The 13,249-nt window shown below is 36.7% G+C and overlaps 2 protein-coding genes across 2 annotated transcripts; both read left to right on the top strand.

Moving 5' to 3' along the window:
- Positions 1-600: 600 nt before the first annotated feature.
- LOC127227347 (olfactory receptor 187) lies at positions 601-1,539 on the top strand. The gene has a single exon (XM_051191650.1). It carries the CDS (start codon positions 610-612, stop codon positions 1,537-1,539), a length of 930 nt encoding a protein of 309 aa, XP_051047607.1. The 5' UTR covers positions 601-609.
- A 10,149-nt stretch (positions 1,540-11,688) lies between these two features.
- On the top strand, positions 11,689-12,627 carry LOC127227346 (olfactory receptor 5H2). The gene has a single exon (XM_051191649.1). It carries the CDS (start codon positions 11,704-11,706, stop codon positions 12,625-12,627), a length of 924 nt encoding a protein of 307 aa, XP_051047606.1. The 5' UTR covers positions 11,689-11,703.
- The last annotated feature ends 622 nt before the right edge of the window (positions 12,628-13,249 follow it).

Below are 13,249 nucleotides of genomic sequence, written 5' to 3'. Positions count from 1 at the left end.
GCCCTCCCTCCTGCCTCTAGGTTAAGGGAGTATTCCTCCATGGGGAATATGCTTCCAAAGTCCTTTAGTACACCAGGGATACATCCTGGTTCCACTGTCAGGGGTCCCTTAGACTTCCAGGCCTTCTAACTGAGACCCATGTTCAGCAGACACCCACAGCTAAACACTGAGCCGAACTGGAGTCTAGATGCAGAAAGGGAGGAGTGATAAGTAAATAGGAACAAGACAAGGCTACAGAAACCCACACAGACAGCTGACCTGAACATTGGGGGAGCTAATGGACCCCCAGAATGATAGCTGGGAAACCAGCATTGGACCAACTCAGACCCCCAATTTGTAATTTCATACTTTTCACAGAAATTTGAAAGTATCTTTTCTTTAAATATGCTAATGCATACCCAATATCTATTGGAATAATGAATTGAAATAATTTCTTCACTCTGAAGAAATGTTTTTATCTTCTGTAGTGATATTAAGTAAAATTTGTATTTGATTTGATGAATACATAGTTGTGGTTTAAGTTCTACTACTCAAAATTTTGTTTCACAAGTTTTCATGAGTGCTTTTTGACATCCATCATTTCTCATCTCAGGGACATCCAGTGAGGACATGGGAACAAAGAACGCAACACTGGTGACACAATTTGTTCTCACAGGACTCACTTATCTGCCACAGTGGAAAGTCCCCCTGTTCCTGCTGTTCTTGGTGATCTATCTCATCACCGTTGTGGGGAACCTTGGCCTGATCACTCTCATCTGGAATGACCCTGGACTTCACATCCCCATGTACCTATTTCTGGGGAGTTTAGCCTTTGTGGATACTTGGTTATCATCCACAGTGACACCAAAGATGCTTTTGGACTTTTTTGACAGGAGTAAGATGATCTCTCTCTCAGAATGCATGCTACAGTTTTTTTCATTTGCAGTCAGTGCAACCACAGAATGTTTTCTCTTGGCAGCAATGGCCTATGACCGCTACATAGCCATATGCAAACCTTTACTGTACCCAGTGATTATGACAAATAGACTCTGTACATGTCTGTTAATATTGTCCTTTGTGGGTGGATTTATTCATGCTTTAATTCATGAAGGCTTTTTATTAAGACTAACATTCTGTAACTCCAATGTAATATATCACTTTTACTGTGACGTTATGCCACTGTTAAAGATTTCCTGTACTGATCCTTCTCTCAATTACCTAATGCTTTTTATTTTTTCTGGCTCAATTCAAGTATTCACTATTACAACTATTCTGATCTCGTATACACTTGTTCTGTTCTCAATCTTAAATCAGAAATCTATCAAAGGCATAAAGAAAGCCTTCTCCACCTGCGGAGCCCACCTCCTGTCTGTGTCCTTATACTATGGTCCCCTTCTTTTCATGTATGTGCGGCCAGCATCTCCACAGGTAGATGACGATGACATGATGGACTCCGTATTTTACACAGTCATAATTCCTGTACTGAATCCAATTATCTACAGTTTGAGAAATAAGCAAGTAAAAAATTCAGTGGAAAAATTATTAAAGAGAAATGCTTAGGTCTCATAATTATCTGTTGTATTTTTCGTTGGTTTCAAGATCTATGCATTTTTTATAACTTAGTTATTCTTTTAAATTTTATTACATTCCAACCACAGTTCTATTTCCCTCCCCTCCTCACACCCACTTCACCTCACCTTCAGCCCACTATCACAATATTTTGTAGACTAAATTTGGCTGTCTTTTGTACACAGTTCAAATATTTTGAAAATTAAACTAACCTAGAATTGTGTTGTTATTGCATTGTATGTTTATGTTTGTGTCGCGTACACACTAATATGTGAGTAGTTTCCTTTTGTCATGCAAATTTGTGCAGCTGCCAGAAAATGCTAAGTGTCCAACTTAATCACTCTTCAACTTCTTTTCTTTCTTTCTTTTTTATATATTTTTAATTTAAATTTGAAATAAGCTTGTTATACATGTCAATCTCAGTTCACTCAACTTCCCGGCCTCCCCTGCACCCCCCCCCACTAATCCCTATCCTATCTCCTTCTACTCCCCAGGGAGGGTTGAGGTCTTACATGGGGATTCTTCAAAGTCTGTCATATCATTTGGAGCAGGGCCTAAGCCCTCCCCCATGTGTCCAGGCTGAGAGAGTATCCCTCTATGTGGAATGGGCTCCCAAAGTTCATTTGTATACTAGGCATAAAACTGATCCACTACCAGAGGCCCCATAGACTGCCCATTACTCCTAACTAACACCTACATTCAGGGGTTCTTGGTCAGTCCTATGCTGGTTTCCCACCTATCAGACTGGGATGCATGAGCTCCCCCTTGTTCAGGTCAGTAGTTTCTTTGGGTTTCTCCATCTTGGTCTTGACCCCCTGGCTCATCACTTCTCCCTCTTTGCAACAGAACCCCAGGAGTTCAGCTCAGTGTTTAGCTGTGGGTGTCTGCTTCTGTTTCCATCAGCTATTTGATGAAGGCTCTAGGATGGCATGTAAGGTAGACATCAATCTCATTATTGTTGAAGAGCATTTAAGGTAGCTTCTCCAGTATTGCTTAGATTGTTAGTTTGGGTCATTCTTGTAGATGACTAGAAATTTTTCTAATGCCAGATTTCTCTTTAAACCTATAATGGCTCTCCCTATTATGGTATCTCTTTTCTTGCTCTCCTCTATTCTTTCTTTGACTCAATCTTCCTGCTCTCTCATGCCTGCATCTCCCCTCCTTTTCTCCCCTTCTCTTTCTTCTAACTCCCTTTCCCCTCCCCACATGTTCCCAATGTGCTTAGGAGATCTTGTTCCTTCCCCGTTCTCTAGGGGACCATATATGTCTCTCTTAGAGTCTCTCTTGTTTCTTAGGTTTTCTGGCAGTGTGGATTGTAGGCTGGTAATCCTTTGCTCTATGTCTAAAATCCATATATGAATCAGTACATACCAAGTTTGTCTTTTTTGTGACTGGGTTGCCTGACTCAGAATGGTTTTTTTTAGTACCATCCATTTCCCTGAGAATTTCAAGATTTCATTACCCCCATCCCCTGCTGAGTAGTACTCCTTTGTGTAAATGTACCGCATTTTCTCCATCCATTATTGGTTGTGGGGCATTTAGGTTGCTTCCAGGTTTTGGCTGTTAAAGATAATGCTGCTATGAACATATGTCCTTGTTGAATGAATGTAAATCTTTTGGGTATATGCCTAAGAGTGGAACTACTGGATCTTCAGGTAGACGGATTCCTATTTTCCTGAGGAACTGCCATACTGATTTCCAAAGAGGCTGTATGAGTTTGCACTCCCAGAAGCAGTGGAGGAGTGTACCGACTTATTTTCTTGAAAGAGTGGCTTTCACTGAACATGGAGCTAGAATTTTAACCTGCTAACCTCAACAAACCTTTTTTTTGTACCACACTTCACCTCACTGATATTACAAGTATGTGTGGGGCCATGAGCATCTCAATGGAGGAATTGGATGCCCTTTCCTTCTGACATTTGAATTCTATATTCCTGGGGCAGCAAACACACTAATTTATTTTTTCCCCAAATGCTCTTATCCACTTAACTTATCTCTGTTCCCCAGAACTAACATTCAAATGTACTCTCATCTATGCACCCTTTTCCAAATTTTGAATAGATAAAGGCAATGGAGAATGTTCTTCTATGTATGTTTGTCTGATTGGTTGATGAATCAAACACTTATTGGCCATGCAGGAAGTGATATAGCATGGCAGATACCACCACTAGCTAACCACAGAGGTCTGGAGGTCTGTATAAACAGGCAGGAAGTGATGTAGCTGGGCAAAATCAGGACAAACAGGAAATCCCTCTTTTCTCTGCAGAGAAAACTCCAAGTTAGCAAAGACTACATGGAAATACTTAAATTGATAGAAATGGGTAAATATTTAAGACAGAGATAGCCAATAAGAAATACTAGTAACAGCTTTATATCTAACACCGTGTCTCTGTGTGTTATTTTGGCTGGTGGGAAACTGCTTGTAATATAAGTGTTTTTGATAAAATGTTCCAGTAAAAGAAAATAATGCATCAGAAATCAAGTTAAAACACTTTAACAGGTTTCTACGTTACTCATTATGCCACCGCAAATATATCAGCCATAGTACTAATGTAGCGCTGATAAAAAGAAAATGAATATGATGCCATTGTCAGCTTGGAGAATCATAGCTCATTTACCTGTTCTGGTGAGGCAGTGATCTATTTCTATAAATAGAAAAGTCTTTAAAATGTATGCCTTTTGTTGAATTCACTTGTGTGAAATAATGGTTCTTACGGCAGGTAAAAAAGACATGTAGTGCAAGTATGAGATTAAGCCGGTGGGAAGACTGTCAAAGGAAGCTCTGTGGTCAGTGTGCTTGGGAGAGTGAGGAGAATTCCATTGCACTCACCATCTAGAATGAGTCTGTGCATCTTTCTAGTTCTGTTTTGTGTTTTCTCACCATACAAAAAGTGTCAGTAAATCAAGATGTTAACAGTTTTTATGAAATAAATATTTTGAGGATCAGGAAAAGAGTCTCCACAGCCTAGATTTTTTTTAAGTGAGTTGATTGGGGGTTAAATAGATTAGCTAAGAGTTATTAGAGTATGTTGTTGAATAAACTGTTTTGTAAATATACATAATGTAAGCTCAAATAGTATTAAGATATTTGATGTCCCAGTCCCTGGTGATTTTCCGGGACAGATGTGGAAAAAGAGAAAATTCTGTGTGTTTTGAATTTGGGGGTGACCTTGGTTGCAGACTTCCTGCACAAGATGAGTGCAGAATCTCCATGTCTACCTGTGTTTCTTCTCCATACACGGAAACTGGCTATTGAGAACCTCACTCTAGACACTACTGCACACGTATATACATGGCAAAACTTTTTTCTATATTCTGTTGATACTTTCTTCTTTTCCAAAACTTTTCACCATGTGGCTTTGGGATTCAAACTTTCTTGGATAAATGTTAGTGGCATATTATTATTAGTATCTTATATGTAGAGAGATGTAAAGATACACATGTACATTTACATGTATTTGTGTGAATTCATAGTTTATAAATGACATGTACTCATCTGTGTGCATGATTGTATTTGTAGACATATTAAAACATGTTGGTTTCCCACCTCTCAAATTTGTTCACCCTGACATTGTTCTAAATAAAACATAAAACATACAGGCTGATTCTGCCATTTGGGCTATTGAAAGACATTCAGACTTTAACATGTAGGTTATGTGGGAGATTTTGTCAAAAGAGGAATCTGTTGAAGAAGATTGTGAGACTCTGATCCCATCTTCTTGCCATTTTTTTGTCCTTTAGACTGGAAATGAGCAGTTTTGTTCTACAACGAAAATGTACAATGACTGCAATAATGTACTATGACATCTTAATTGTGAGCCAAACAGAACCTATATCTTTATGAGTTAGCTTATGTGAAATTTTTATGCTTGTGTACAATAGAGTCTAATTTACAACTGAAATTGTAAAAGAAATTTTTACATTTTACATTTTAAAAGAAATAATTTTGTAGTATTCAGTATAACCTCAGAAAACAATACTAAGCTGATGGAAGATGTCATTCTGTAAATATGTTTCTCTTATTGGTTAATGAATAAAGCCCTGTTGGCCAATAGGAAAGCAAGATAGGTAGGACTAGGAGACAAGGAGGATTCTGGGAGATGTAACAGGGAAGAGTCAAGATGCAGGGACTTGAGAGGAAGGGGGTCTAAGACAACATGGAAACACTTAGATGAATAGAAACGGGTTAATATTTAAGACAGAGCTAGCAAATAAGAAACAGGCCAACAGGGCTGGAGAGATCACTCATTAAAGGCTAGGCTCACAACCAAAAACATAAGAAACAGGCCAACAGCTTTATATCAAATACAGCATCTCTGGGTATTATTTGGAGGCTGATGCAGTTTTGGGACCAGGCTGGCAGGAAAACTGATTGTAACATTAAACTAAAGACTGTAAAAGCTCACTTATTGTTCTTGGATCACTTTTGACCTTGTGTAATACTTAATTTTGGCTATACACTTGTTAACAATACAGTTTAAAGTCATTTCACTTTCCATCTTTTGCAATTCACAGCATGCTGGTTTGTAGACAAAAAGCATTAAAAAAGGATTTGTGAAATTGAAATGGATCATCAAGCAAAAATTATACAGAATGAAGGAGGATAGGGTGCTCCTCTTAATCATATAATGAACTCAGAATGACTGTGGGCTTAGAGTAGATGCTTCCAGTCAACTCACCTTTAGTCTCCATGGCAATCAAAAGCCGCATACACAGATAAAATGATGTTCCTCTTATAATTAGATGTGGCTCCTTGTATGTGGGTTATTTCAAAATATAATAAGAAACCATTTGATCTTGAATGTTGAATAATAAAAAAAAACATATTTTAACCAGCACTATTATTGTCTTTAATTTGGAATTTAGGTTCACAGATTAGAGGAAGGTTTTGTAATCTCTAATAGAACCCTCAAAGTCCCAGGAAAGGAATATCCACACTGTTTTGAGTTCATATGTGCAATTTCCTGTGCTACCTTGAGGTCATCCATCACCTCTGGCTCTTCACATTTCTACTTGCTCTCCTGCAATGATCCCTGCGAATCTGGGGGGGGGGCATACTATGATATACACATACCTTTTAGGGTGGAAAATCTGTAGTCCCTTATTCTCTTCATCTTATCCAGTTGTGAGTTTGTGCTAATTGACTTCTACTGCGAAAAGAAGTTTCTCTTCTGAGGATGGGACACATTAATGTACAGGTATAATGACAAGTCACTAGGACTCAGTTTATTACAATGAATATTTAGGACAGTAAATGGTAGTTTATCCCCCTAGGGTCTATGACAACTCTAGCCACAGGTACTTGGTACATGATAATAATGTCAGGTATGAATTTCAATATATGGACTGTGCCATAAGTACATTTAAAAAGTGATTCATACCGCTATTGCACAAGTATATACATCTTACTAGGTTTGGCTAAAACTGTAACTCCAAAGGTTAACTAATCAAGACTAATGATTGTTTTTCCCTTATAGTAGTGTATGTAACACTTTTCAGCACTATGAAAGTTATCCAGGAGAGAAGTGTCAACATGAGTACCAGTTTTATTTCCTTATGTTCTATGATTAAAATATGTGGTGTTTTCAGCAATAGGGTCTTACCATCATGTTTTGGTGTTGTCCAAGAGCCATGAAAGTAGACCATAATCACTGTAGATCTATGGAATCTCACTGGTCAATAACACCAAAAGAGGAAACCTAGCCCTGGTACCAGACATTTTATTTGCTAGTCTGTGATGTCTAGTAGGAGTCTTATTACTCTGTTATAGAGTAACTTAAAGTCCATTTATTAATTATTTTTATTAAATATTGGGTAATAATAATAAGGATGCCTCTATAAATCAAGAAAGAAATAGAAACCATGGAAGTAATACCATTCACAAATGCCTCAGAATATTGTCTAATGGAAATGTTGACATGTAGTTATCTGAATAATTCCAATAACTTGAATACCCCTTAACCCAGTTTTACCACCCCATTATAATGTGCAATTTATGTCTTGTGTGTCAGATAATCCCTGATTCATGGGAGTGGACTTTAGTCACATGGTTGCTTGAGGTTGTATATTTAGTGTCTGTTAAGGCCCATTATGATTGAAGGTAATATTTATCAAAAGCTGAGCATTACTATGGAGGATTTCAAGACTTTGCTTCAAAGCTATCACTTTTCAACGGGGCCAGTGTCACAAGAACAAATGAGGCCAATTCTGTTTCCAAATTTAAAACAACTCCTGCGGCTTCTGTTCCTTCTTGACTCTATGAAGTACTGAATGCAGTATCTTATGTTTCCCCTTATGAGAGATGGGTCTGTCTCTCTCTCTGTGTCTCCCCGTCTCTTTCTTTGTCTCTCTTTCCCTCTCCCCTTCCCTCCTTTCTTTTCTCCCCTCCTTTCTTCCCTCCCTTCCCACCCCTCTCTTTCTCTTTTTTCTCCCTCACCCCTTGTCTCTTTTTTTCCCTCCATTGCTTCCCTCTTGAGTTCTTGACTACAAATATGCAATAATGAACTACTGTCTGCAGCATCCGTCTTTGATCTCTGAATTTCATTCTTTGAATTTGCCAGCCCCACACCTGAAAGATCGAGGCAGATTTGGGGAGCACCAGCATCTCTATGATGCTAGATCTCGAGCCAGGCTCAACAGGAGCTGAGAAAATTACATCAATTCTATACTGACTTAAAAAAAATTGTTTGCCTAAGCCTGTCAGAAGAGTAACTTGTGATCACAGAGAATACTATTAGAGTCAATTCCAAATTTTCAAGATGGGTTTGGGTACTGTGAGTTCATATTCACAATGTAAACGTTTATGATGCTCACAGAGCCATTTGGACTCCTCAAGTGTTCGATCCAAATTGCCCTGCACAGTGGCTGCCCTTTTCCCTCAGGGAAAACTTGTTATCTCATGTGAGAATTTCAGTTCTTCTCTCCGGGCTACACTTGCTTGACCGTGACTCAAAAGAAAATATATGAGCAGCATGTCTTCTGTGTTTGTGGAATCAAACATCCAAAGCCATAAGAACTGCCACCAGCCTCCTCACATCCCTGCACTGCTGAGTTCTTTCAACTTTCAAAATCCCAGCGCCTCTTAAAGACTTCTACAACACATCTCACAATATGGGTAAGAGTGAAATGATTTTTGTAATACTATGCATCTGTTCTCTGAAGAGGTAATTGCTGATTAAATTACAGCTGTTTTAATACGTAGCTTACCGGATTCCAGCTTGCTATAAAATAAAATTTAAACAACATGATTAGAGTGTTGGTAAGGTATGGATATTTGAGGACTTTGTGTGGACCATGCAGCTGACTATACAAAAAGCTTTTGATGGAGCTATGTGAAAAATTTTTTTAAAGTGTGTATGTCATTATTTATGAATTTCTGACCTTTTTTCTACTTCGTGGAACTTGCCGTCAGACAAATGTTGTCTTATGAATTTATTCACTCAATCCTACCCAACTTAGATTTTGTTATGGATAGATAGAAATGAAAACACATTGACATAAAGAAAAAATGAATAAAAAATAGTTTAACAGTAATTGGTTTTATTCAAGACATTTTACTACACATTTAAAAATGAATTTAGTTTTGTTGAACTAAAATATTGGTTTTTAAGGCCTAAGTAAAAATTGTTCTTACATATGAATATTTTCTGGTAACCACAGTAAAAATGATTATTGTATCTTTAAGTATATTATGTAATTAAAATCTTTAAGGTTGATTACATAAATATTATTTCTCTATATTGTTATATTGTTCTGAGATTATTTATATATACACATGTACATACATGTATAAAATAATTCACACTTGAAGGAAAGACAGAAAAGGATGTATGTTTTATGAAGTCATAAGTATTGATATCTAAATATGAGCATTTGTGATTGCATGAAAAAATATAATAATTCATTTAATCACTGAAATTATTGACATTCTATGAATCACTTATATAATGATGAAATGTTTGACACCACTTTACTTTGACAGGTAACATTAAGCTAATATAGATGAAAATGCTATCAAATGAAACCAGAAATATAGAGAAAATTACTTCTAATATCAGTCATAACAATCATGAAGTAAGATTTTAAATATGCAAAGAACCATCAGTGAAACATGCATCTATGTTCCCACAGCACAAGATTTGTGATGTTAAATTTAACACCAATGACTTTGAAAACAGATTTACAGGAAAATATGTCTTAATGTTTTCAGAAAAGAAATAAAAAACACTCAGAACTGGCAGTCATCAACCAATCAACAGCAGGCAGAAGACAGACATTCAATCTGGACGTAGGGCACACGCTCCCCATTTAGTTTCCGTCCTTTCTCGGTAGCCCTTTCTTGTGACTTTACACTTTGTTCATTGTATATTTTCTGAGACTCTACTTCTCTTCCTCATTTAGGTTCTCTTTCCATGCCTCCTAAGTTCCCTTTCCGTACTTTTTCTCTTCTTGTCAATTTTTGTCTTCCCTTCTGATGAATTTATAAAACAAATTCCATAAAAACAGGTTGTGAATTGAATGGGAAAAAAAACTGTTCACATTCCCATCTTTGAATTGTCCAGAATATCTTTCTTCACTGTGAAATTCTTGCAGCCACTCAGTTCCTGTTACTAGTTACATCAACTCTGTCACATTCAGAAAACTATTCTCAATAACATTCATAAATTTCTTAATTTTGGAAATCAGGTATCTTCATTGCTTATTCTACTAGAGCATTGATATTGACTTCTGACAGTATATTTGTCTTTGGTAATTCTTAATATCTGTCTTGTCTTTAGGATCACAGCCCTCAACTCTCTGGTTGAACATTGCTTAGCAGGGTTTTCTGGTTATTTTTTAAAACAAATTTTTGACACAGTGCCTTGCTACATGTCCCAGGTATAATTTTCATGCTACGTCATTTGAGTGAGGGTATTGTGGGTATGTATGACTTTAGTCACCAAAGATGTTACTCAATTTCTTACAGATGAGTAAAATCATTTCCTTCCCTGAATGCATGATACAATTCTTTTCCTTTGCAGTCTTTGTTACTACAGAGTGTTTCCTGCTGGCAGCTATGGCTTATGATCACTATGTAGCCATATGCAAACCTTTAGTTTATCCAATGACTATGACTAATAGATTATGCATATATATATATATTAGTCCTGTCTTTCGTAGGTGGCATTCTTCATGCTTCAATACACGAGGGGTTTTTATTTCTGTTAACATTCTGTTTCCTTTTCTTATCTTTCCTTTGATTCTAACTCGAGTCTTTTACAGAAATTGTTAGGATGAAGATGGATGGCATGAAAAGACCAAAAGAAAACACAAAGGTCATTTAAGAGGAAACTACGCACCTCAACTGTTATTAAACTTATAGAATGTCACTTTGGAAATTGTAGTGCACAGAGGCTGGATTCTCCACATTTTTAATTGGAGGCCTTTATGTCTATGTGTTTTCATTTCCATATCTCCATAAGAACATATAAGTTGTGGGGAATTGACTGAACAAATCTATAAGACAACATATATCTGTTGTCGAGTTTCATGAAGTAAAAAATGGATTAGAAATTAATAATATAGAGGGTACACATCCTTTAAAAATAAAAGTCTTTCACAGAGTTCCATCAAATAATTTTAGTATAGTCAGCTGGATGGTCCAGACACTGTCATTAACTACCCATACTTTATCAATTGTCTTGCCATTTGTGATGGAAACATTACCTGAATGTTCACAGGGTGTTCATACTACAATGTTGTTAATGTGTCTACATGTTCAATTTCATTTTATTAGCATAATCCTAGGAAACAAGGCATGCTTCTCTCCTTGACTGACTCATGCTGATGCTGAATATGTGAAAAAAGCCACTAATTTGGTAGTGTAAATCTTTAGAACCTTTTCTTTTATCCCAAGCCTTTTTATCCCAAGTCAATTCACATGTTGACTGGCCATTTTACCCACATTTTTAAAAATCATATTATTATATCACACTTTATTATTAAAAGCATTGTGAATTTTTAGTTTTTAATTTATTCCAAATACAATCAAAATGCTATATGGATACAGTTACTATTCTATCAAATGCACTCTTCTGATATTTGATTTATGAATCCTAGTGTGTATTTTTTTTTCTATGTGCTTCATTTCAGGGGATACTCAGTGAAGACTCAGAAATGAAAAATTCAACTTCGCTGACAGAGTTTGTTCTTACAGGACTCACAGATTCTCCAGGGCAACAGGTGCCCCTTTTCTTGTTATTCCTGGTGATCTATCTCATCACTATTGTAGGAAACCTTGGTCTAATCATTCTTATCTGGAATGACCCTCACTTACACATCCCAATGTACTTCTTCCTTGGCCATCTGGCCTTTGTGGATGCTTCTCTATCATCCACAGTGACACCAAAGATGTTACTCAATTTCTTACAGATGAGTAAAATCATTTCCTTCCCTGAATGCATGATACAATTCTTTTCCTTTGCAGTCTTTGTTACTACAGAGTGTTTCCTGTTGGCAGCTATGGCTTATGATCGCTATGTAGCCATATGCAAACCTTTAGTTTATCCAATGATTATGACTAATAGATTATGCATATGTCTATTAGTCCTGTCTTTCGTAGGTGGCATTCTTCATGCTTCAATACATGAGGGATTTTTATTTCTGTTAACGTTCTGTAATTCCAACATAGTTCATCACTTTTACTGTGACATCATTCCATTGCTAAAGATTTCATGTACTGACTCTACTCTTAATTTTCATCTGGTATTTGTTTTGGCTGGTTTAATTCAAGCCATCACCATTGTGACTGTTCTTGTGTCATATGCACTAGTGCTCCTCACAATATTGCAAAAGAAGTCTGTCCAGGGCATAAGGAAGGCTTTCTCAACCTGTGGCGCCCATCTCTTATCTGTGTTTTTGTACTATGGCCCTCTTCTTTTCATGTATGTCCTTCCTCCATCTCAAGAAGCAGATGATCAAGACATCATAGACTCTGTGCTTTACACAGTCATAATCCCTATGTTGAATCCAATTATCTATAGTCTGAGAAACAAGCAAGTCATGGGTTCCCTGAAAAAAATGTTAAGCAAAAAGGCTTAGAACTCACATAACTGTCTTTTTTTCTAATTAAGTACTAAAATGTCATATTTTTCTCTGTGTAAGTTGTTTCTATTTTATTAAGAAGTTTCCTATGGATTTTGAATTTTACTTTTCTTGTCTTTCTTTGATTCTATCTAAATAAAAATTTCAATCATCATTTATGGCTTGTCTTGTCTAATAAAATTCTCTAAAATGTTGGTGCCTCTGTTGATTTGAATAAAAAACGTCCACCAAAAGCTCATGCATTTAAGGATTTGGTACCCATATGATTTGTGCTTAAAGATAGTATGTAATTTCTAGGACTACAGATTTGCTGAGGGAAGTACATCACTGGAGATGGGCTTTGAGAGGTTATTGTCTAGTCCAACTTTCAGTTTGCTTTCTCTGTTTCCTGTTATGCTGACAAAGTGTGATCAGTCAGCTTCCTGCTTCAGTTGTCCATTGCCATAACATCCAAGCCATTATGGTGTGTGATCTTTTGGAACAATAAACCATTTCTTCCATAATTCACTTTTAGTCATGGTGTTTTATCACTACAAATAAATAATATATACTTAAGATGGTAACAGAATTGTAAAGAACCTGACTGTGCATATTTTTGGGAGAATATGAAAGACCTTGA

This window comes from Phodopus roborovskii, unplaced genomic scaffold (assembly GCF_943737965.1).
Source record: "Phodopus roborovskii unplaced genomic scaffold, PHOROB, whole genome shotgun sequence".
NCBI lineage: Eukaryota > Metazoa > Chordata > Mammalia > Rodentia > Cricetidae > Phodopus > Phodopus roborovskii.
Note: the sequence above shows the minus strand (reverse complement) of the source record. Positions and strands in the feature narration are given on the sequence as shown.